General features: G+C 43.0%; 1 protein-coding gene across 1 annotated transcript in view; it reads right to left on the reverse strand.

Moving 5' to 3' along the window:
- The window catches only part of LOC119434663 (papilin), a 105,002-nt gene that overhangs the window by 10,027 nt on the left and 72,213 nt on the right, over positions 1 to 22,762 (reverse strand). The window contains exons 30-40 of the mRNA XM_037701759.2: positions 20,227 to 20,397; positions 18,533 to 18,748; positions 16,240 to 16,419; positions 13,875 to 13,925; positions 12,013 to 12,183; positions 10,000 to 10,289; positions 8,893 to 8,983; positions 6,224 to 6,388; positions 4,529 to 4,597; positions 4,012 to 4,308; positions 566 to 949 (exon numbers count right to left, since the gene is read on the reverse strand). Of these exons, the coding sequence (XP_037557687.1) occupies positions 566 to 949; positions 4,012 to 4,308; positions 4,529 to 4,597; positions 6,224 to 6,388; positions 8,893 to 8,983; positions 10,000 to 10,289; positions 12,013 to 12,183; positions 13,875 to 13,925; positions 16,240 to 16,419; positions 18,533 to 18,748; positions 20,227 to 20,397 (2,085 nt within the window). The remainder of the gene's footprint in view (positions 1 to 565; positions 950 to 4,011; positions 4,309 to 4,528; positions 4,598 to 6,223; positions 6,389 to 8,892; positions 8,984 to 9,999; positions 10,290 to 12,012; positions 12,184 to 13,874; positions 13,926 to 16,239; positions 16,420 to 18,532; positions 18,749 to 20,226; positions 20,398 to 22,762) is intronic.

The following is a 22,762-nucleotide window of genomic DNA, read 5'->3' on the forward strand; positions in this document are numbered from 1 at the left end:
TATGTACAGACATTGTGATACAAAAAGCCGGTGTCAGGCTAACTAGAATTCTCCTGTGCTGCACCTTGTGCCAGAGGCTCGAACTCTATCACTTAAATTTACGATTGCAATAAATTACTTCTTAAGCCTCGCCATTTCTTACTCAAATTGTAATCTTCCATGAGCTCCAAGACGTCAGATAGCTTCCTGAAATGTAGTTCAGTAACAGCCTCACACTTTGCGTTCCTTTGACAAGCAATCGAAGAAGTTATGGTTGCCTGTAATCTGCAATCTGTATAGCGATTCAAGAACACACTGAAAACTTTGCTAAGGCAGATGATACTCTGGAAGATATAATGTGCTCAATTTGTGCTCAAATGCACATAAACCATTCTTGCCATGACAACGACCTAAGGACAAAAAAAAAAAAAAAAAGTCTGAAGTGAGGCGCACTAGCTACACAGTTTCCTGAATTTCATATACAACTAACTCAAAGCATGGCCATCGCGATAAGACAGGCTGCCGGTCACGCTGAGTATAGAGTGACCGCTCCCATCCTCTCGCGCCCCTGTGCGTTGCTACGCACCGTTGCCGGTCAGGTATATTTTCCTGCCTGTGCGCCGGAATGATGAATCCCGTGAGCCATGACCGCGGCGCCGCCGGCGTCCCGGCACTGTCGGCTCCCGACTCAACGGCAGCACGGAGAGGGACACCTTCCAGACGGCCGGCTTGCCATGGTAGTTGTACGCGCGGCACATGTAAATGTCCTCGTCTTCGAGCGTGACGTTTTGGATGGCGAGCGTGAAGTCCGCTAGCTGGGCGTAGCGCGCGCTCCGCTGCGGCAGCTGCTTGCCGTGCCGGTACCATTGTACGACGGGAGTCGGGTAGCCAACGGCCAAGCATGCCAGCCGTGCCGTGCTTGACACGGTCACGGTCACCGTCGCGCTCGAGGGCCTGATTGTCGCCGGCACTGGTAGGGGTTAGTGACGGCGAGTTTTGTGGTGGCAGGAACCATGCGTCGAGGGGGACAGGAAATGGGTTGCAAGGAGGAAAATGAGAGAGGGGAAGGTGCATGCAGGGTTAGTGTAGTGTTTAACAGTGGTGTGCTGTTTATGCTACAACAAAGCACACTATCAAAACAGGCAACTCATTCAAGATACCTTGCAGCATTCCAACATGCACAAGACAGTACGTAGAAAAGAGTAAATGCACTACGCAGCTGAACCTCGTCATAACGAAGTCGCATCCATTGTGAAAACATCTTTGTTATATTCACTATATTCTATGTTACATTCACTACATGCCAATATTGATGAGAAACATTTCTAACTTACTTTGTTATATCCAATGTTTCATTATATCCAATATTTCGTTATATAGAGGTTCGACTACTGACCTACAACTGAAGTACTACTCCAACACAAAATGAAGGGCAAAATAGAAAGGTATGAGGCAAGGGTGTCGTAGGGCTAAGAAAGTGATGAGAAGCTACAAAATAACAAGCGTAGTTGGCGTCTCATGTTTTCTGCAAAACTGCCAATCTAAATATTCACTCTCTTAACCTAACGGACTGGACAAAGATGCAAGCCACCACTCTTTTGTGTACTGCATACAGCTTGCAAATTTTGTGCATTTAGTGCATGGTGCAGAATAGCATTCATTTGTATATTAGCTCCAGGTTGCACATCTACACTTTTCTATGCCCTTTCATTTGCAATGTTAGTGTTAGAATGCACGTAGCAATCAGGTCACCTCAAGACCCTGTGCCCTAGCATTGGAGTTACAGGTTAGCTCAGGACAAGAATATTTCGACGTCAAGTGATTTCTTTTCAGCAGCTTGAACTTGAAGCTTACAATAATGCTGAAAATATTGTACTGGCAGAGGTGCTTTCCATGTAAATTAAGATTGATGAAAGCCTTCTACTAAGCAATAAGTTAATGCTATGAAAAAGAATAAGGCCTGCTTACAACAACGGAAGACAAACTGGCTAGAATGCTGTAGTCTACCAAAGTATATTCAAGACCAGGTTATCGGACCACCCTCCTCTGGCAGGTCAAGGAGATTTACAGATCAGCCAGCATAAAAGGTCGGCAAAAAAAATATGTGTGGTTCATGGTATGTGCAGAACCATGGCATGGCTGGCGTATTGATTTGAAGGAGACAGGGCAACTTTATATGGCAGCTGGTCCGTAGATTATCGCACTGACTCGGTAATCATGTGTTTCATGTCTAGCTCATAACCGCAGTGCTATTTCACTTATAAGATAAGCCCCACTTCATGTCTGAATTTTTGCTATCGCTTTAGAAAAGTTGGTCCCAACCACATAAAGTCAAGCTTTCTCTACATTGGCAACTTTGTGTGGTTGTGACTAACAAAAAATCAAGCCCCTCGTACCCCACTATTCTTGTCGCTTCAAGAAAGTTATAGCTATACATTTCTTTTCCCCAGCCAAGAATACACAAGTACAATGAGCTAGGCATTTTATATCATTAATGAGAGTTTGTTTGAATGTTCAGTTATAAATCTAAATACACCAAGCATTTTTTTTTTCTTTCTGTTTCTCTCCTTCTCTCTCGATGTGTGTATATCTTGTATATAGTATCAAAATGTTTGAAACTGTGTTAATTGTACTAGTTTAGTTTATATACTGCTTATTTTTAGCTTCTGCATTTTTAATCCCTTAATTGTAAGCCTGCTGCTAAGTTATTCACCTGCCTTGTTATGTAATCAGTTAAAGCAGTAATGATAGGAGGATCCCTTAAAAGGTTTACTTTGAGACCTCCTCTTGTTGGCAGTTATACACCAAACATTTTTGCACCTTTACACAGTGTTAATAGACTACAAATTTTGACTAAATTTTAAACTACAAATAGCGACATCCCTTGCACTAAAAAGCAGCTGGAAGTGTTTAAACATTAATAATCACACACAGTACCATGCACAACCAAAATGCACGGATTTTGCATGCAGTGTTAGTACCACCTGGGCATGCAGTCGGGTGAACTTTACACGAAGGTAAAATAACACAATGTGCACCAAGTCATACCAAGTACTATACTTTCCTTTGTTATAGCATTTGTAGCAGCTAGCATCCCAAATGACCATGCACAAATACAGACCACCTGATCGACGAATGCAGTTTTTGTCCTAAATTCACACTCTGGCTATGGAAGACATGCCACATTGAGGGGCTCTCGATTAATTAAGACCATCTGGGTTGCTTTTACCATACAATACAGAGTGTGCATTTGGACAAAAACTTAAAGCGTTTCTACATTTGCCCCCACCCTCCTCTACTGGAGTGCAGCATACCAAAGCTTGCAATCAAAACCATTACTTCATGCTCAGTGCCACTACAGAGGCAACACAGCAGATGAATCAAATAAATGCTCATGCAAAGCTGGCTTTGCCACACGGCATTTCTTTTTTTTTTTTTCTCTGAAATTTTTTTTCAGCTCCACCAAATTATGTGTACTTCACTGTGCATGATTCAAGCCAACCATTGTACTCTCAGAGTTTCCAACTCGGGAGACAAATCTCGCCGTTTACCCTCTGAAAAATAAGTGTAGTGCTGCGAGACTTAGACCAGAAGGACTAACAATGGGAACAGCAACGACCTGTTTCAGGCACATGCCTGAAACAGCACGGATACAAAAGGGCCGAACTGCCAGCGTCAAATTAAATGTGACGGTGTGAGCGCGCTGCCTTCAGCACACTCTTCACTGTCACGAAGCCATGCACAAACCTAAGTACACAAAGCCGTGCACTCAGGTTACCATGTTTTATTTGTTGCACACTCTGTGTAAAACTGCTGAGGCCCACATTGCATGCACCTTCATGCAACAGTACTTTTAACATTACCAATTTGCAGTCAAACGCAGCTGCAATGTCAGGAATGCATTGACGCAGCTTTGCATTGACGCAGCTTGATGATGAGAACTGCCGCAACCAGGTTTGACAAAGTTTGCTGAAGTTTGCTGGTGAGGAAAAGAAAGAAGAATGCACTATGGATACCTCCTTCTGAACTCACCGAAAACAACGAGGTTGGTGACATGTGACACCTGCTGGTGCCCGTCGTCGGCAGTGCAGCGGTAGGGGCCTGCATCGTCGCCCGTCAGCTGGGAGATGTGCAACGAGCCGTCGACCAAGATCTTGAAGCGCCCCTCATTGCTCTCGACCGACTCATCTCGGAAGGTCCACGTGACGGACACTATCAGGAACGGCCGGTCGAGGCACGACAGCGTCACGTCAGAGCCGGCGTTGGCTGTCACCTCGGGCTTTGCGTGTGCTGCCATTTCCGACGGCCGGTGCCCGTGCGGAGACAGGTCTGCAAGAAACCAAGTTAGATTATTCTGAATCAAATTAACCGACTCGTGAATCTGTTTTCGTCGTAACGCCATAGATCAGATCCTAAGGTCACACTACAATGAACCCTATTGTTAAATGTTATGCTCACTAACCCTAGTCCCATTTCTGCAGGTTTTTTTAGGCAAAGCTGTTTTTTGGTGCAAGTAGGTACAGGTATTAAAAATGAGTAAGCGTTTTACCTTCTTTTGTTGGCTCAGGAGTTAGAATTGGAGTCTGCGTTGTTGTAGACGCCTGTGAGGGGGTACTCTCTGTAAAAGAAAGTGTTTGCTTATTACAATGACTTTTAACTCAATCTCATTCGTACAGTAGTATATTTGGATAGTTTTATCTATGGCTGCTGTTAATGCTTCAAAACAACGCAAGGCAACTGTTTTACCCCTGTCCTTCGCGGCTTTGTAGATCTATCAGCGTGCATCATGTGCAACGTCTTCCCCGGCGCCGATTTACCATTTCGAGGTAATTATACTTCCTATTTATGCTTCTGTAGTACAGTATGAAGCGTTTTCTTCTTTTTTTTTATCCTGACAGTGGACGTAAGTACAGTGCCGTCGGGCCGATTGCTGTGTGCGTTGCAGCAATAACATGCCTGTTTCCAACAATGCTGGGCAAGATTTCTGCCTAGAGTTCCTATCTGTCTACAGTTTCGATGGAACACACATCTTATGTTGATTTTGTGTGCTTTATAATTGTCCTGTCATGTCAGGTAGCGTCATTTTTTATTATGATAAACATTTTGAGCTAGCATACATCAACTGCCCTAAAATATTGGCGATCCACATTATTCTAATTTGGAAGCAAATAGTGCCACATTAACGTTTAGTGGTAGAACTAGCACCCCTGCTTTCAACTGTTTCTATATGTGTGTATTTTTGTGCCCAGGTATTTTAACCACTTCCTCAAAAGGACGTCCTCTGGTCGAAGTCAAAGAAAAGCTCTCAATCAAGATTGCTGACCTGACGAAGATCTCGAAAGAGGAATCTGTAAAAAAACATGCTGTGCTAATAAATGCTTCTAGCAATTTTACCTGTTTTTCGTTATCTGGTGCATCGCAACATTTTCTTTCACAGCAATAAACCTATTAGACTAACACTAATAGGCCTATTAGACTAATACACTAATAGACCTGCTAGACTAATAGGCCTATTAGACTAATACACCAATATCTATTAGACTAATACACTAATAGACCTAATAGACTGTATTAGTGTCAATAACCTAATAGGCAATTAGTTTTTGTATTAGAATTTTTGCTAGGGCTTTTACACATCTGAACAACTGAGGAGCTTGTAAATGATAAACAATTGCTTTCAATTACTATATGGAGTACCGTGGCAATGACAGTAATAAAACAAGAAAACAGTATGTTGCTAGATGCACTTAAGAGTGTTGTGTTCACTGAAGGAGAAAAGTTGGTTACTGAATCGCTGCACATTGTTCAAAGGAATGCAAACATGGTAAGACTGACCAAATAATAAGTTGGATCAAATTCACATACACGCTGCCTAAAAGCGAGGCATTCTCACTGAGTGACTAGAAATTATTCACCAGAAGCTATCTGCACTGTGTGGTCGCTCAGAAACTGGTGCCTCTGCGCAACCAACTTCAGCTATTCAGCACCAGAATCATTCGGAACAGTCCTCACAAATATTGTTCTATTTTTCTCGAGATTTCAATAAGTGCATTTATCTCTTATATATTCGAAAAATATCAAATGTTAGCCAACTTCAAGTTGTGAATTCTCAAAACAAGTATGATTTGGCTAGCAGGGATTATGTATTCAATTTGTATTTCAAATTTCAAATATTCACACACTCTTAGTACACAACCAATGTGATGAAAGAAGCGATTCTTAAGGCAAAAAAACACAGTCCCACCAGTAACGACAGCCTGGACGCAGACGTGAGCACAGCCGTTGTAGCAGCACTTGCGGATATCGGGACAGTCGGCGTCCACTCGGCAAACATCTCGGCAGTCGGCTCGGACCACAGCTGCAGGCTGTGCCTCGACTTCGGCTACGGGGCAGTGGCCGGGCTTGTTCACTGTTCGATGAGAAAAACGCTTGTTACAGTGAAATCGCACATGTCAAAAGTGTCGCCTCGAGCTACAGCAGAAACACGTCAATTTTACCGCTAACGAATTTGTGCCAGTGTTGTTCTGCAGCTTCACATACTTCTGCTCCTTTTCATGTTCCTGCTGAAATGCTCTCGTGATGGTGTTTAGAATGTTTGTTTGGTTTGCAGAAAGTGCAGTTTTCTTTTTTCTTTATATGTGACCCATTTGTTTAAAATATTATATTGTTTGTTTTTCAAGTTGTAGAAATTCTACAGAATACTTCTCACACGTAAAAGGATGAGACTTGGCAAATATTAATGCGATAGTGTTAAGGGCCCCGTGTCGCAGGAAATCCGGCGTCGCCGTTAAGTATCGGCGTCTGGTGGAAGTAATCATGCCGAACCACATCATCCCGAACCACCCTGACCACTCAGGCCCTCCGCATGGGGTATGGCGTTAGTGAACAAAAATTGAATTTCTCAAAGTAAAATCCGTCAGAAAAATCGTAAAGTACGACTTAACCACAACCTACAGACGTGATAGCGTCGGATTGTAATTTGAATATACGAGAAAAAAGCCTGATAAGCAGCCAGGGATCTTTGAATGCTATCGCGTTCCACTCTTAAAGGCGAAGCTTAAGCGTCCACCAATTCTGATGGTGTTTCGCTGTACTTTGGTTTTAGGCAACATTGAGGAGAATGTTGAAAACCGAGCCTTTCTAAATTTTGGACACGCGTGCGCCTCCGGGCAACAAAAAACAATTAATAAAATAATAAAAAGGGTCCCTGAAAAAACGTCTTCCCAGCAATGCATTTGCATTTAAAAGTGAAGCCGATATTAAGGGAATCAGTTTAAACTTGGTCTTTGTAAGCTGGCTTTCCCACGTTGTGTGTTGCAGTGAAGCCTACTCATAAAGAAAAATGTGATGCAAACGGAGTCCGATAACGCTATCGCGTTCCACTCTTAAAGGCGAAGCTCAAGCGTCCTCTAATTTTATCTTGGGGCAACGTTCATTTTATCTTGGGGCAACGTTCAACGGTTGAGAAATGTTGCATATTTTAATTTGACAGTTATGTTGGTCTCAAAATGGTGGACCTGGCATCGTGTGCGTTATCACGATGTTGTGAGACCGAGCAAGATTTGCTGATTTCATGTAGCAGCAAGACTAAGTGTGATGGCATCGCTCGTAAAAATATAAACAAGACAGCTGCATGAATATCTTAGCCCTGCGCTCGTGTGTAGCAGCCGCAGCGATGGCAGAAAGAGTGAGGCATCCACCTTCTGAGTATCGAAGCAAGAATTGTTTTACAGAAACAAGTATTATAATAAGTTATCCAGGGGACTCTTATGCTTACCAGTAAATTTTTTTAGAGTTTATAGGGCCTTCTTGAAACTTCATTTAATGCAAAAAAAAAATTTGACGAGCAAAACATGTTGTGTCAGTGCTCCTTCAGCTTCGATGCAAGAAATGGTAAAAGAAACAGAGGACACCAGGCATTACCTTGTTCACTGTTGAATGTAACAGTGATATACAAAAACTGGATCAGCGGAACACTTTTACCAACCAATGTCATAGCGCTTAAACTATTTATTTCGGCTTGTCTTATTGGTCTCATTCAGCCCTAATTTATCAAAACAGTAACACATGACATACAAATTTTATTATTCAATGGCAATGCGCACACCTTGTCGTGAAGAAACACACATTCACAGGAATAGCACTTGGCAAACACTACGTCTTATCGGCCTGTACTTTGCAATGAAATTGAGGTTTACTGAATTAAGGTTGTACTGATGCCAAGTTAACTCCTTTACACTCTTGTGGATAAAACATAGCTCACTGTTATACTTCCCAAAAAATAACACAATTGTGACTAAAAATTTGCAGGGACAAAGTTCACATGAAGTGCAGCTTTTGACGCGGCAAAGAGCTGCTGCTGGAACATTCTTTTTCTTCTTTCTGGGGTTTTACGTGCCAAAACCAGTTGTGATTATGAGGCACGCCGTAGTGGAAGGCTGCGGATTAATTTTGACCACCTGGGGTTCTCTAACGTGCAATACAACGCAAGCACACGGGCGTTTTTGCATTTCGCCTCCATCGAATGCGGCCGCCACGGCCGGGATTCGATCCCGCGATCTCGTGCTCAGCAGCACAACGCCTTAGCTAACTGAGCCACCGCGGCGGGTGCTGCTGGAGCATTTCCCAGTACTTCTACTGACTGCTTTACAACAGTGTTATTCTGATGCCTCAGAATGATTATGGCACATTTCAGTGGCAAGTGACACTGCCCCCCTGAGTGCCCATGTCAGGTGATTTGTTTTTCATTTTGCCCTGTTCCATGACTCCTGTTTCCTCAATGTGAAATGTTTGAAAACCAAGCTATGCAACACATTGGCTCAAAGGACTGCCATGGGGCAGTTCAGAGTATAAACACACAAAGCAGAAGACGGGCAAAGCAAAAGCACAATAAAAGTCTTGGCAAACACTCACCTAGGCGACACACCGGACGATAGTTGGGGCTGCCGTCGGCACTTCGGTATGCCTCAATCCTGCAAAGCTCTTCTTCGTGGCACGAAAAGGTCTGCAAAAAAAGATGCGAACAACTAAAGTTGCGGTCATCATTCTTGACTCATATGCAAAGCCTGTCTCTTTGATAAGTGTCATATGATGCTTCGATGTAGAGCAGACTATTCTTAACGCAGATGTAAAGGGAACTTGGAAACCTGCTTATCTTCTAAAATGTTTCTTACAACATAAACTGACAATGCATAACACATCTGTGGGTGTAATTTTTATGATACAGGTTTCAGTATAGCACTACAATCAATCTATTAGAATCACCCACTGCACTTTACTGAGACATTCAAACTGAATAGTGATTTTGGCAAGCATATAGGAATGATTTAATCAATAAAAGAAGCTCTAGTATAATTATGCACTTTAATGGATATAGGTGCGAACCATGATTCGAAGCCACAGCCGGCTTAGAATACCACCATGATCAGAGAACGGCAGAAATCTTAAAGGCATTCCGTGTCGGAAAATTTGGTGACAGATACGTGAGAGCCAAGTTTCCAGTGGCTTTGATTCCACAAAGTGAAATTTCATTATATTGAAATCGTGTATAAACACACTTCATTATATTGAGGTTCTAAATACATGGTGTTCTATGGAAAAGAAGTTATAAAATGCTAAACACTTCAATTTCATGAAGTTTATTATTTCAAGGTTTAACTGTACTTCCATCTTTGGTCACCATTTGTCTTTCGTTCTTGCGCATCTACCGGATTTCCAAGCCTCTGCTCGTGCTGGGACTTATCCTTCTCGATATTGTCCAGACTCATGATTAACTAAACCAGCTACACTTCATATTTCTGTTTAGTAGCCCCTTAACAACTGTCAGTCATAATTAAGTTGTGACTGAATGGCTTATCTTTTTTCTTTTACCATTTTCCTAGCACTCCCACCCCAGGTATACTCCCTTTTTCTTTTTGCTATCTCTTTCTTTCTGTTCACCTCTATGGCCTCATTCTCAGCCTATTCTCCACAGAACCTGCAGGTCATATTTGTTGACAATGACAACAGATAAACACCTACCTCGCAAGGGTTGCTGCAGCGGCACTGGACGCAACCACGGTGGTCCACAGTCTGGTTCTTCCCAAGGGGACACTGCAGATCCTCGCAGTTTGATGGCAGGCACTCCGGTGCTGGCGTCTGCGGTGGAGCTGCCGGTGTCAAGGGGAACGGTACCGGAAATGGCGTGACCATCATCGGTGGCTTCACGCGTGGGTCCAACTCTTCGTCTGGTCTCTCGCGCTCCCGAGGAGACGGTGGCATCTGTTTATCGTCCGAGTCGGCTTTACTGACTTCGTGTTCGGGGGTGTCCACTGCAAGCACCAGGATCAAAGCAGTGCCTCAGGGTGCGGTTCTGCTAGGTGAGGAACTCAGCTTCATTAGGAAACAATGCGTGAGCCAGAATGTCATTGAGAGTTGTGAGCTTTGTGTGCTGGTTTCCAAGCTCTAGTGAACGATTGCTAGCCATGATTAGTGCAAGTTGACAGATGAAAGTGCACAGAGCTGTTAAAGCTATTACAAAATGAAATGTGGGCATGCTTTTGCTGACAGCTCTGAACACTACTAACGGTTAAATCCCTCACTCGATCTTACTGTCACAAAAATGTCCCCTTATTCAAGATGTCCACAGCCGTGCCAGAATTCCTTGTCATACAGCTTACAAAAAATGTCTAGAATCCTTTTCTTTTCTTTTTTTTTTCTTTTCTTTTTTTAACTGCATCTCCATGTCTCTTATGGTTATGAAAAATTTTAATAATATAGGCGTTTTAAATTGATACTCAGCAGCCCTTATATGTTCAGTCCTGCTGTTACTTAGAGTGTTTCTACAAATGTTTTATCTTCCTGTTAGTATTTACTCTTTACGAAAAACTTTAGTTGATCATTCCAGTTTTGTCATAGGAGCTTTTCAGCGTTCCATAGTATAACGACAGGCTTTCGTGCACTGTAATATATGTCTGCACGCAGGTTAAAAAAGGAAAGACTGTCTGTTTCCACCTGACTGACTACTTCCATTACACAAACTATTCTAAAGAAAATGTGAATTTTAAACTAGCTCAAGCTTTCTAATCTCGGGTATAATGATATAATTTGGTAATTAATGCTTTTGTTTTCATGTAACTCAATAAAACTGGCTCATAGGGGTGAGGGTACTACCCGTTAATGCATGTTTTTATTGCCCATCCTATGAACGCATTTGATAATGTGTAAAAAGCAACACCAATGGGAAGCATGCTCATGCACGGGCCTCTCTCACCACGTATGCTAATCATAAAAATTGTGCACAGATGCTCAAAAGAAAGGCTCGAGTGCCACCTAAAACAGCCAAAGCTGCCTTAATGATGACAAAGACAATGACATCAACATTGCAGCGAAGAAGATGACCACAAAGATGACACCAACACAAAAACTACTGAAATTATATGGCATGACAATGACAGCCAACGATGCCATAAAGACAACGAGGACAGCAATGACATCAACAGCACGGCAATTATGAGGACAATATGTTATTGATAATGATGACCGTGGCCGCACAACGATGACAACTCCAAACAAGCACGACGCCTCACATGTCATGAACTCAGGATTGAATACTATCTGGAGGCAGTTTCTTCTTTATGGCAGCTTTTTCTACCAAGAAAACATAACATTGGCATCTGCGCCAGATACCATAAACATTGGCTGACGCACCCTAAATAACTCACTCTGTAAAACTACTGCACAAGGCAGGTACAGCCCATGCGACTTCATCAGTGGTACCGATGCAGCTGCGACATGCGATGTGCCGTAAAGCTGATGCAAGCTGAAGCAGCATCTCTTAAGACTCCAGATTACCATCCTTAACATTCTGAAACTTAGCACGCCTTTTCAGTTAGTTCCATGCAGCAACCACAGAATGTACTACTTCCTGCTCATATCACAGTTCATGCAACAGCAGTCAGCTCGCATTAGCACATGCACAAGCATGCAGCACGTATCAGAGCAGAGCTTCCATATCTACATGCGAGAAACATTTGATGGGCCACCTCCACCTACTTGTAACCCCAGAGCAGAACTTCATGCAGATTTCAGGCGACTTGAACCGGTTCTTATTGCCTCCGCAGCCGGTGTACACAAATGGTAGGCAGACACCGCTCTTTACGTCGTAGAACCACCGAGCATATACATCATTGCAGTCACCGGCGTCGGCCGTTTTCTTGCATATACCTGCACAGTTTAGTCACAGCTTCTGCAGCTTTCGCCGCTGCCTTGCTTAGCACTGTCTGCACTACACAACCACGTGCTCTGTTGTTCTTCAACTTTCTAAACGTTATTGCCATTATACTAACTGGCCTCTCTAGAAAGATTACATCTGATCGTGACATGTAGCACAGCCAGTAAGAGAAAAAAAAAAGCCAGGATAGTGGCAGACACACAAAAAGGAGAATTTCTACTCAAAAGTGAACTGAAAATTAAGTGAATGCTGATATGAGTAACATTAAGGTGCTTATCTCTCATGGCAGCTTAATAACCAAACCCTACTTTCCTTGGCAGCATTAACAGAGCAGAATTATCCATTATATAGTGTAACTAGCGCATGATAATCTTCTCTATATGCTAGCTATGTTTATATTGAGGAGCTAGGAGCTGGAGGGCTAGCCAAAAGTCTCTCTCTCTCCCCTCTTCTTTTCAGCCTTTCGGAAGTAAAGCGATATATACGAAAATAGTATCCCTATAGCCTAACTTAAACAGCAATCATTTAAGGCATACCTCCTGTCACAGAATGAAATTTCTCCAGATTATTACAAAAGGAACGCTAATGTAGGAATGCAAAGTATTGCAGTGACCAATGTGCTTTCACTACAATACAGCGTAGAAACAATGTTCACCCAGTTGCAAGTTCAGTTTCCTGGTACGCTGTCTTTTTGTTATGACCAAATAAAATTAAGTTAAATGAGAATTAGGGCAGTTCGAAATTGTAAAAACATCCGCGCATCACCACCATTACCACTGCCACCATGACATTTACGAACAAACTTGATCCAGTAGTGCTACTACCATATAAACCAGAATATTGTCGACCCCTTACCTCTAAATGAAAATAAAGAAAAAAATGTCGGTAAGTGCTTATTTTCGCAACGGCATCGTTCATCCATCATCATAGCTAGAGTCTCCAGTAGTCACGTGTTAGTCACCGGTAATCACGTCTTAGTCAGTGGTAGCACCGGTCGTCCTTAAGCTATGAATGCACTGCAGGACACCTACGAAATCCCATTTTACGTGGGTTGCACGGTGATAGTGCTCCTTTTTTTGTGCACGCCAATATCACAAGCTCTCTCTTTAAGAAACGCCAAACTGGCGCTGAACGGCCATGCTGCTGTTCGCTTTGGTGAAGCCTACAACTTTTATCTTGAATGCCTTTGAAAACTAGCCTCCTCATGCCGAAACTCGTATCAGTCGCCAGACAGAAAACAAAAATCACGCATGAGGTAGGTCGCAAAAGAGCACACAAGCACACAAGAAGGTGCATCAAGAAAAAAAAAATTGCAGGAATCATGTTTGAATATAGATATGACTTTGGCTATGCATTCACCAGCATGCATGCCGTAGGTTGCCAGACGACGGCTGACATTTTGCTAAAGACCGCCCTATAAGATGAGGGGCAACATTATCCTGCTTTTTTTAGAGAATATCTCGACTTATAGTCTGGTTTATACATGCTGTATAATTAAAGCGTTATTACCATTAGAATGCACTTTGGTATAACATTAAGTACACTAAATATTACTAATCATTATTGCAGGTATTAGTATGTACTACATTTAACACTTTTAATACATCAAATTATTACTGAGTAAAGGAACACGCAGGGCAATAGAGAAGGCATGCAAGTGTATATTAGTACGGGATGGTGTTACCTTTTCCAATGCGCCTAGGCTTAGACGGATGCCGGGTGGGTGGTTCTACGGCTACAAAGATCAAGACAAACATGAGCAAAGAGTTTGACAAAAGGCAGCGAGCTATTCAACAAAAGTTGCACATGCAAACATCGCAAGGAGCCAAGTGTAGCAGTGACCACAACAAACATGCACTGCAGTCAAGCCCTGTTCACAAACTCCCGTTCAATGTCAACAAGCATGTGTTGACTGTCAAATGTTGCATTCAGACAATGGCACTATTATACAGACACAAAGGACAGTTATAGGCATGACTGATCAGTTACAGCAAGGGGTGTAGGGGTCATCAAACAAGGTTTACATGCTAAGTAAACACACGCCACCTGTTTTATAGCAAAGCTGTTAAGGGGAGTCCCGCCACGGTTTTTGTGCAGCAAAAACCAGCATGCGACAGCATGTTCGATGTGAAATGTAAATGCGACCCAGTGTGTGCAGAAGCCCCAAATTTACATTAAAATGTAATGATCAATGATTATAAAATAAAAGTTCTCTTGCGTATCTCTCATTCAAATAGAGAACAACATATATACGCAGCCTTGTTAACCAGAAATCCGTAATTTTTGTTTCTCTTGTCGCATTTTACCGGCTCCACATTATAGGTCAGCTAGAAGTTTGTACAGCTACAGCAGTGAAAGCTGACACATTGTGGTGCTGTAATGCAACCTGCTTGGGAGCTGTCACTGCTGCCGTGTTCAAGAGCCATCAAAGAGACCTCTAGTGCTTCCGAAAGATTTAGAGATCTCGCTTGTACAGCTTCGTTGTCTTTGATGTATCAGTTGTCAGACTGGCATACATCTGTCAAGGACTTCCTTTAATGTTAACAGAATTTGTAAAATCGCCTATGGCATATTGTTGCAACGTAGTAGGAGAGACAAGAAAGCTGGCATGCAGCACGAATAAAATGGCTTCATCCAAAGAGCCAAGGCGGCGGTGGCGTCTCTGTTTCTTTACCCCCGCGCTACTTCGGAGTCGCCTTCATGGCCTGGCACATACACGTGGCGATGATACGGGATGTGGCAACATAAAACAAATCTACTCATTGAGCTGGCTTACTCAAAGAGGCAGACATTACTTGGAAGAAGAAATAAAATGCGTAATTGACTAATTAACAAAATCTCACTAATCAACATTTTAACTGATTACATTAGCACACACACTGCACTTACAAATTCAAGCCAGTGGTTTTACAAGGTACGTCCACTCGGAACGAATTTTGAAACTAATGCCAGTTTTGAGATGAGCACTGTCAAACTTGAGGCACGAATGCTCCTGTTGTTTCCCTAAATTTTTAAATGAAATGCCTTTTATGCATTTAAGCACACCATGTGCATTTCATCACACATTTTGAGAACACATATCTCGAAACTGATGCCATCCTCAGAATTCAGTTCCATGTAGATATGACTTACGAATTCATTCACTGCAATTCATAAATTGCAATATGTGCTGTAAAGTATTTAGCTTAAGTTAATTAGAAAAAAATGTCATAAGCAATTACGCATTTTGATTTCTTGTGCAAATAATGTCGGCTTTTTTAAGTAATCCAGCTCAAGAAGTAGAATCGTGCTACATGCCACAGGCAATATATTTCAAGCTTCTGTTAACGTTAGTTAAGAAAAACACTATCAACAGGTAATTTATTTTATGGGAAAAAATCTTTTTCAATGTATGTGAAGGTGCTTTCTTCATTATTCCTTCAGTGCAGTGGACACTAGGTAAGCAAGTAGTCATTGCACTCGATTTGCTAATTAACTAAAGTTTACTGCTAAACTTTTAAATAACTGCTTTTAAGGCCTATGCTGGAATGGCGGTATTGCAGAGGAGTGCCACAGGAGGTTAGAGCACTTTACACTGTTTGAAAAACGTCAACTATCGTCGAGGTATTCGTCCACGAAAATTTGCCCTTTATCACTCAATTTCCAAAACAGGGTGCACAAACAATGCCGTAAGTGCTGCCAATAATATTCTCAATGGTGCCGTGACGCATCATGGTGACGCTGCTTGAGGCACTTGCGATGCCTGAGCGCTTGTGACGCTTGAGCGCTTGTGATGCTTGAGGCGCTTGCGATGCCTGAGCGCTTGTGACGCTTGTTACACTTGTGTGCTTGTGTCACTTGTCTGCTTCTGACACTTCAGCAGCCCTGCTCTAACCGCCATATTGAGAAATGCATCCTAACTTGTAGCCTATGCTTGACTTAATCTAAATGACACCTGTCGTGAACACGCCGAAGGAAACGCACTGAGCATCCTGGGCACGTTCATGCCAGACAGACGTAACACGGCGCTTCTGAAAGAGTCCGTGAGAAGGCAACAAAGGAGGTCTCACCCGGCCCTGCAGCAAGCCGACCACAGCGTTGTTCGCAGAGCTCCCGAGACTCAAAGCGGTTGTCGTTGCCCTCGCAACCTCCGTAGGTAAAGCTGCGGCAATCGCGAGTCACGGCGTCAAAGTACCACATCGGCAGATTGCCATAGCACGGTCCAGGCTGTTTGGGGAGTGTGCACACATCTACGAAACAGAGAGGGAGAGAAGCATTGTGAAAATACAGGCTGATTTTGATTGACTGATTGATTGATTTAACATCCCAACACAATACTTTTTTTCTTTCAGTTAGAGGCAGGCTGTCTAAAGGCATAGCTAAAAAAAGCACTTTTAAATGTGAATGTAACTCCGCATCGTGCAGGAAGTCCAGCAAGGCTCTGTAATTACAGCCTCCTTGACTCCACATGTTGAAGTCAGTGTGTGGGTCAACGCGGAGGCCACACCATCTGAGCAAGGGCTCTTAGATTCGTCGTGTGCCCGAGCAAGTCCGGAACAGGCGGTACACATTGGTGTCTTGTGGGGGCAGTTGGGGCAGCTGGTGCGGTCCTTGAAGAAGCCCCTTCTCTTGCAGGTGACAGCAGGGGTGAGGGCTAAGCCAGCCCATATCCTCCTCAGGAAAACTTCCTCCACCTTGTAAGGTTTTGAGGGAGGGAGCAGGCACGTGAGGGATAAGAGCCCGTTTGTCACGTCTGAGGGAATTTTGGGGGGCTAGCAAAATGGTACATGAGAAAGCCAGCACCACCAGTCACGGCTGTGAGTGACGGCACCAATTAATGCTCCCAGGGTTAACTGTGGTACACGTACATAAATATTCAAGAAAGTGGACAGGAAAACGGCGACACGGTAGCTCGATAGGTAAGAAAGAGCATTGCACGCGTAATGGAATAACAGGGGTTTGTATCCCACCAGTGGACAGCTGTTTTGTAATCCACTTTAATTTCTCTTTTAGTTATAATTTCTGCATTTTAATTAAACAAACAATTCCCTCTATGATCTACTTGTCGTCGTTGTCTGTTGGCTTCATGTGGTTCTTCACATTACTGTGATTTCATAAGAACGTTAAATTTAATTTATAAAGGAGGTTGCTCCTTATAAAATAAACGAGGATCAAGGAGATGGGCTTGCTGAGGCCCTGGGGCCATGTGTATTATTATTTTCTCATTATATTAAATTTTTTTTTGGGGGGGGGGTTGAGCATCGAACAACATTCACTCATTCACAAGGGCACTTTCGCAACCTAATGATAAGTAGCATGAATTTAACACAATATTGATGTGAATGTAATGAAGGTCAGTAGGCATGCTACGGTAAGGCGGAGACGTGCTTCGGTGAGCAAGATGAGATGGGGCGTCTTGCCACCTTCCACATTTGCCACGAGTTTGTGTACTGTTGTTTGTGCCACTGCTTCGAAATTTGGGGAAGTAAGCGCCAGCCTTAGAAACGAGCACATCCATTCACGCGTAGAAGCGGCTAGCCACAGATGGCCCCGGATGGCCTTGAATCGGCGAGCCTCTGCGGCGAGTGCGCCACGCCTGTCCTCTAGTTCTGCACGAGTTCAGTTGAGTGACACAGGGCGCCTCGGCGCTGTGCCCTCCACCATGATTTTATTAGGATGCCGGAGCGAGCGCTGTTTTGCCTCCTGAAAAATTCTTGCTCCATGCCAAGGGCCCAGCAATTTTGAGAGTGAGAACGGTCGGTGTGGATCAACGCAGTGTAGCTATTGTTCTAGGTGCCATCTAGGTAACGAACTGAGGAGTAAATTTTTTACTGTTCTTGCGCATGCTACACTTAACTTCAATATGGTGCCCCAAATGCATTGTAGCATTGGCCTAGTGCACAATACCTTGTTTCTGCATCTTTCACACGAGAAGGGACTTCTAAGAAGGACATACTAGCTGCAGTAATGCTAAATATTACACAAAGCTTTTCTATGTTTGTGCAAGACATAAGTACGTGTATGTGTGTGTTTCGTTGTTGAAAAGGGTTAGATAAGGCATTTTTGACTTAATTTTATACTGTGTAGGGCACCTCATGTTACATTACCTTTTACAGTTGAACTATATGTCTTCTTCATGTAAACTAAACACGTTCCCTTGCTTTGCGAACTCATATGAATATAATTTGCACAAATAAAAAAATACTATTCTTTTTTACAGATTTCCACACTTCCTTTGATTCGTGTTTAAATATTTAATAGGATCCTCCTCCATTTCCGTTTCACTTTGCGCTATTGGAATGTCACCGTCAAAAACGGCTGGCCCTCTTCAGGTACCACACAACCATAACTCACGTTACTCACCAAGGGGTGTGGGACGCTCAATGGGGGGTTGCTCTGTAGGCAGCGGCGCCCCCTTACGGCACCGATTCTCGCAGGACTCGCGGTCGTTGAAGCGGTTGGCGTTGCCCTGGCAACCGCCGTACGTGAACTCATGGCACTGGTCTGTCTCGGGATCGTAGAACCACTGGGCGAACGTGCCGCTGCACGGGCCTTGCACTTTCGGCAGCATGCACAGGTCTGCATGTAGTAGTAGTAGGATGGCAAGCAAGTGAGAAGAGCAACAGAAATCAATTGATATACTGCGAGACATACTCCTTCAAATGTAGATGCTCTGCAGCAAGAAAGATTATTATCTATAATTTATTTCCCAACACGATCAATACAACGTAATAAACAGCCCACATACCATATTTATTCGAATATAAGGCGAGGTTTTTTTTTTCCCCGGAATCTTTAGCCTCGAAGTCATCACCCGCCATATACGCGAATTTTGCCTTTAGGTGTGGCTTCACGGCATCGCGGCGTACTGCCGTGAAGCCACACTATAAGGCAATATATTTTTTTTTCTTGGGTCCTCCAAGTGGCACCCTTGTCTTATAATCGTGACTGCCTTGTAACTGAATAAACACGGTAAATGCAAGTGCTTGTATGCATGACTGAGCAGTACACAGCTGGTATGTATGGGGTATGGGCTGTACTGTTCAGGCTCACTGCGTTGCCCCTAAAGAAACACCCACAAGAAATACCTGGAATTGAAAGAATACAAATGTGAAACACCAGGGCATGCATATATCCGTTAAACCTGCATGCAATAAACACTCAGAAATGCTTAGAATTCAACAGTAACAAAAGAAAATGGAAAGAATGCATTGTCTATGGAACACGAGTCTTGAGTCGGAGGCTGGCTTACTAAACCTAGGCTGTTGTGTCATCTAATTTGTGCCTGCCATGCACCTGCTATGTCCTCTGTAGACCTTTCTTAGAACTACATAATTACATACAAGTCCACACTACTTAGCAGTACCTTCATTTTTGCTACTTGGAATTTTCACTGTTTACAGGCTTTCGATTTGCTTAGATGTGTGTCTGGCGTCATCGGCACAGGTGCCTGTTGCAAGATAATTAATAAATGGAGGTTGAATGACATGAAGGTTGAATAATACATGAATCTGTCCAATACCTTTCCAACATGAAGGTTCACAAGAGCATTTTTAGTGACTTGGAAAACCATCGCTGATGGTGAATGGCATAACTTTACGTAAACTTTACATGTCAAAAACAAATGCCCCTTTGGATAAATATGTGAGTGCAGATGAATCATCTTCATAGTTTATTTTTTTTTTAACAACACACACTGGAGGCTTTTTGGGCATTTATTGCACTATTATAACCTTGGTACATAAGCACATCTCTACTAAGGGATGTAAAGTCAGTAGACTTTGTTAATTAATCAGTGAATCAGTAGAAGGCGGCCGTAATCATATCTGCTCAAAAAAAGTCAGTAGATCTTGCATTACTGCATATAACTCATGTCCACACTTTGGACCTGTTGTTTTGTTCGGGTAATAAGCAGGTTATTGACATGAAAAAGCAGGATGCAGGAATTCGACACGAATGACTTTCCAAGGCATGCAACAGTACTTTCATGATCATTGATATTTTCTAGACACTTTTTTTTCCCCTTTGTGTCAAGAAGCTTGTCGCTGCCAACCCACCTTGTGAACTGAAGCAGCGCTCCTCGCAGTCCCTGCGGGACCGGAAGCGATTCCGATTGCCAAGGCATCCACCATAGTAGAACTCGCGGCACACGCCATCCTGCTTGTCATAGAACCAGCGCACCTCCATGTTGGTGCAGGGGCCCGCCTCGCTAGTCATGAAGCAGAACTCTGCGCAGGAGTTTAAAAATGTGCTGTACTGTGATGTAAGCTACTGATATGTGCTATACATTAAAAGACAAATAAGCAGGCCAGTCTTTGAGATGAGACGATTGCATACAGCCGAATCTCAATGATGCAAACCATTTTAAGTCGCAGAGGGTGTTAATAACACTTGAAATTTCTATACAAAGCTTATTAACAAACTAAGGCGATAATTGGATTGACACTTGAAAAAAGTTTAAGACATCGTCAAATATATTTAAGACCACAAAGTCTTTAAGGTCAAACTCGCTGTATTCTAGGCAATAACTCATATGTAAAAATTATTTTTCAAGCTTCCTAGCTGCGAAGTGGTCACACTGACAGTTAAACGTTTCGGCTTATGGAAAATAAGACGTTACAAACCGGTACTTGAATTCTTACATGAGGAGGGCCTCTATGCTTTCATTTAAACACCCATGCATGCTGCAGGGTAATCTACACAATATTAAAAAAGAAACAAGACATTAAAAGTCACAGATTTGAGTTGTCTTCACGACCCCTCAAATTTTATGTCAGGGCTCCTTTTAGAAGAGACCCAAAGGAAAAGATTAGGTCAAGATAAAGCGATAAATAAGTGTGCCGAGTTGTCCAAGACATCACATTTACCGAAAACAGAGCAAGAAAATTAGATAAATACAAGACAGCATTGGTGCCAGTACTGTGCACATACAGAACCAGCTCCTGACATTGTCCTATTTCATCTTTACATCCGGTAAACAATAGTCTACCACTAATAATAAAAAGGTAATTAGGCTGCATATGAACATGAAAAAAATTCGCTTGAGCCAACTTGATCAGATCACACAAGAACTCGCTCATGCTGCCTCTTGATTGGTTGACGTTCATGGGAGTGGTGTTCCCTATATGTGTAGCCATCCGTCATTCACCAGGTGGCAGGATATGACCTCCCAGGACCACCGGCACAATGGAGGACTTCTGTGATACGCCAACATATGGATGACGTATCTCCACGGATTCTCTTTGGTGACCTGTTGTCTTTAAGGACCATACAGGCTTCAAGTGCAATTATTTCGGCAAATAAGTGCTCTCTTGGCACAGAAACATTGTGGTGAAGTTTTCAGGACCACAATTCATCACTCTAGCTAGACGTAATATTTGAACATAACCTTGGGGACTGGAGTAATGTAAGGATTCCTGTTGCTGAATTTTGTGCCCTTTTTATCGTCCTCCATTCATGATTGGCCAATCACAGTAATAACGTTGGCAGGGCACGACTCGGACAACTGAGAAAGCTTGACAATAGACAGTTTTAGTTTGTCCGTGCACGTATTACTCCTTACGTAAATGTGGATGGCAATAACAAGGCTGGTAGCGACAACTTGTGACACTTTATCCAACAGGAGAGAGGTTCACAGGAAGATGGAGGCTTAAAGTGATTAACAATGGTGGAACAAGAAATATCGGGTGGGGGAGAGTGAGCTATGCATACATGAACGCTGCTAAGGAAAGCAGTCGCTGTCCTGAGGAAAACAAGTCCCCTTGTCGAAATGTTGGCTTCAGCAACATTCTTTGTTCTACCACTGATTATTCAACGATAACACCTAAACATTTTCGTGTACCTGAGTGCTCTCGGTGAAGCAGTATATAAAAAAAAGAGCTGCATGTTGTCGACTGCATCACTGCCTATGTTTTACGCTAGCAGATAAGCATAATTTGGTTAATTTCTGCAATAACAGATCTGTGTCCTCTCTGGTTAAACTCTGTGCCACAAGATGGCGCCACTAATCTGGCTGTTCACGTCTGTCTCCAGTAATTCCCAGCCGAAAACTTGAAGTAAGATTTCAAGTGGTTAAAAGTGATCCCACTTGCTTTTAAGTAGCTATTGAAGTGGTACCACTTGGACAACAACTGGTCCCACTTGCTGCCAAGTGGTCTTTAAAGTGGTCCCACATGCTTTCAAGCGGCCATTAAGATGTTACCACTTGGACCACACCAGGACTCATTTGCTTTCAAGTGGCCATTGATAGCGATATGGTCCAGACCACATATAGTTATGCATATGGACCACTACGGATTCCACTTGCCATGTGGTCCCACGTGCCAAGTGGTCCCTGTTCAATAAACTACTTCAAGTCACTCCACTTGCCAAATGGTCCCTGTTAAATAAACCATTTCAAGTGGTTCCACTTTCCCAAATGGTCCCTGTTCAATAAACCACTTTGAGTGGTTCCACGTGCCAAGTGGTCCCTGTTCCACAAGCCACTTCAAGTGGTTCCACTTGCCAAGTGGTCCCTGTTAAATAAACCATTTCAAGTGGTTCCACTTTCCCAAGTGGTCCCTGTTCAATAAACCACTTTGAGTGGTTCCACGT

Source organism: Dermacentor silvarum, unplaced genomic scaffold (genome assembly GCF_013339745.2).
Source record: "Dermacentor silvarum isolate Dsil-2018 unplaced genomic scaffold, BIME_Dsil_1.4 Seq15, whole genome shotgun sequence".
Classification (NCBI taxonomy): Eukaryota; Metazoa; Arthropoda; class Arachnida; order Ixodida; family Ixodidae; genus Dermacentor; species Dermacentor silvarum.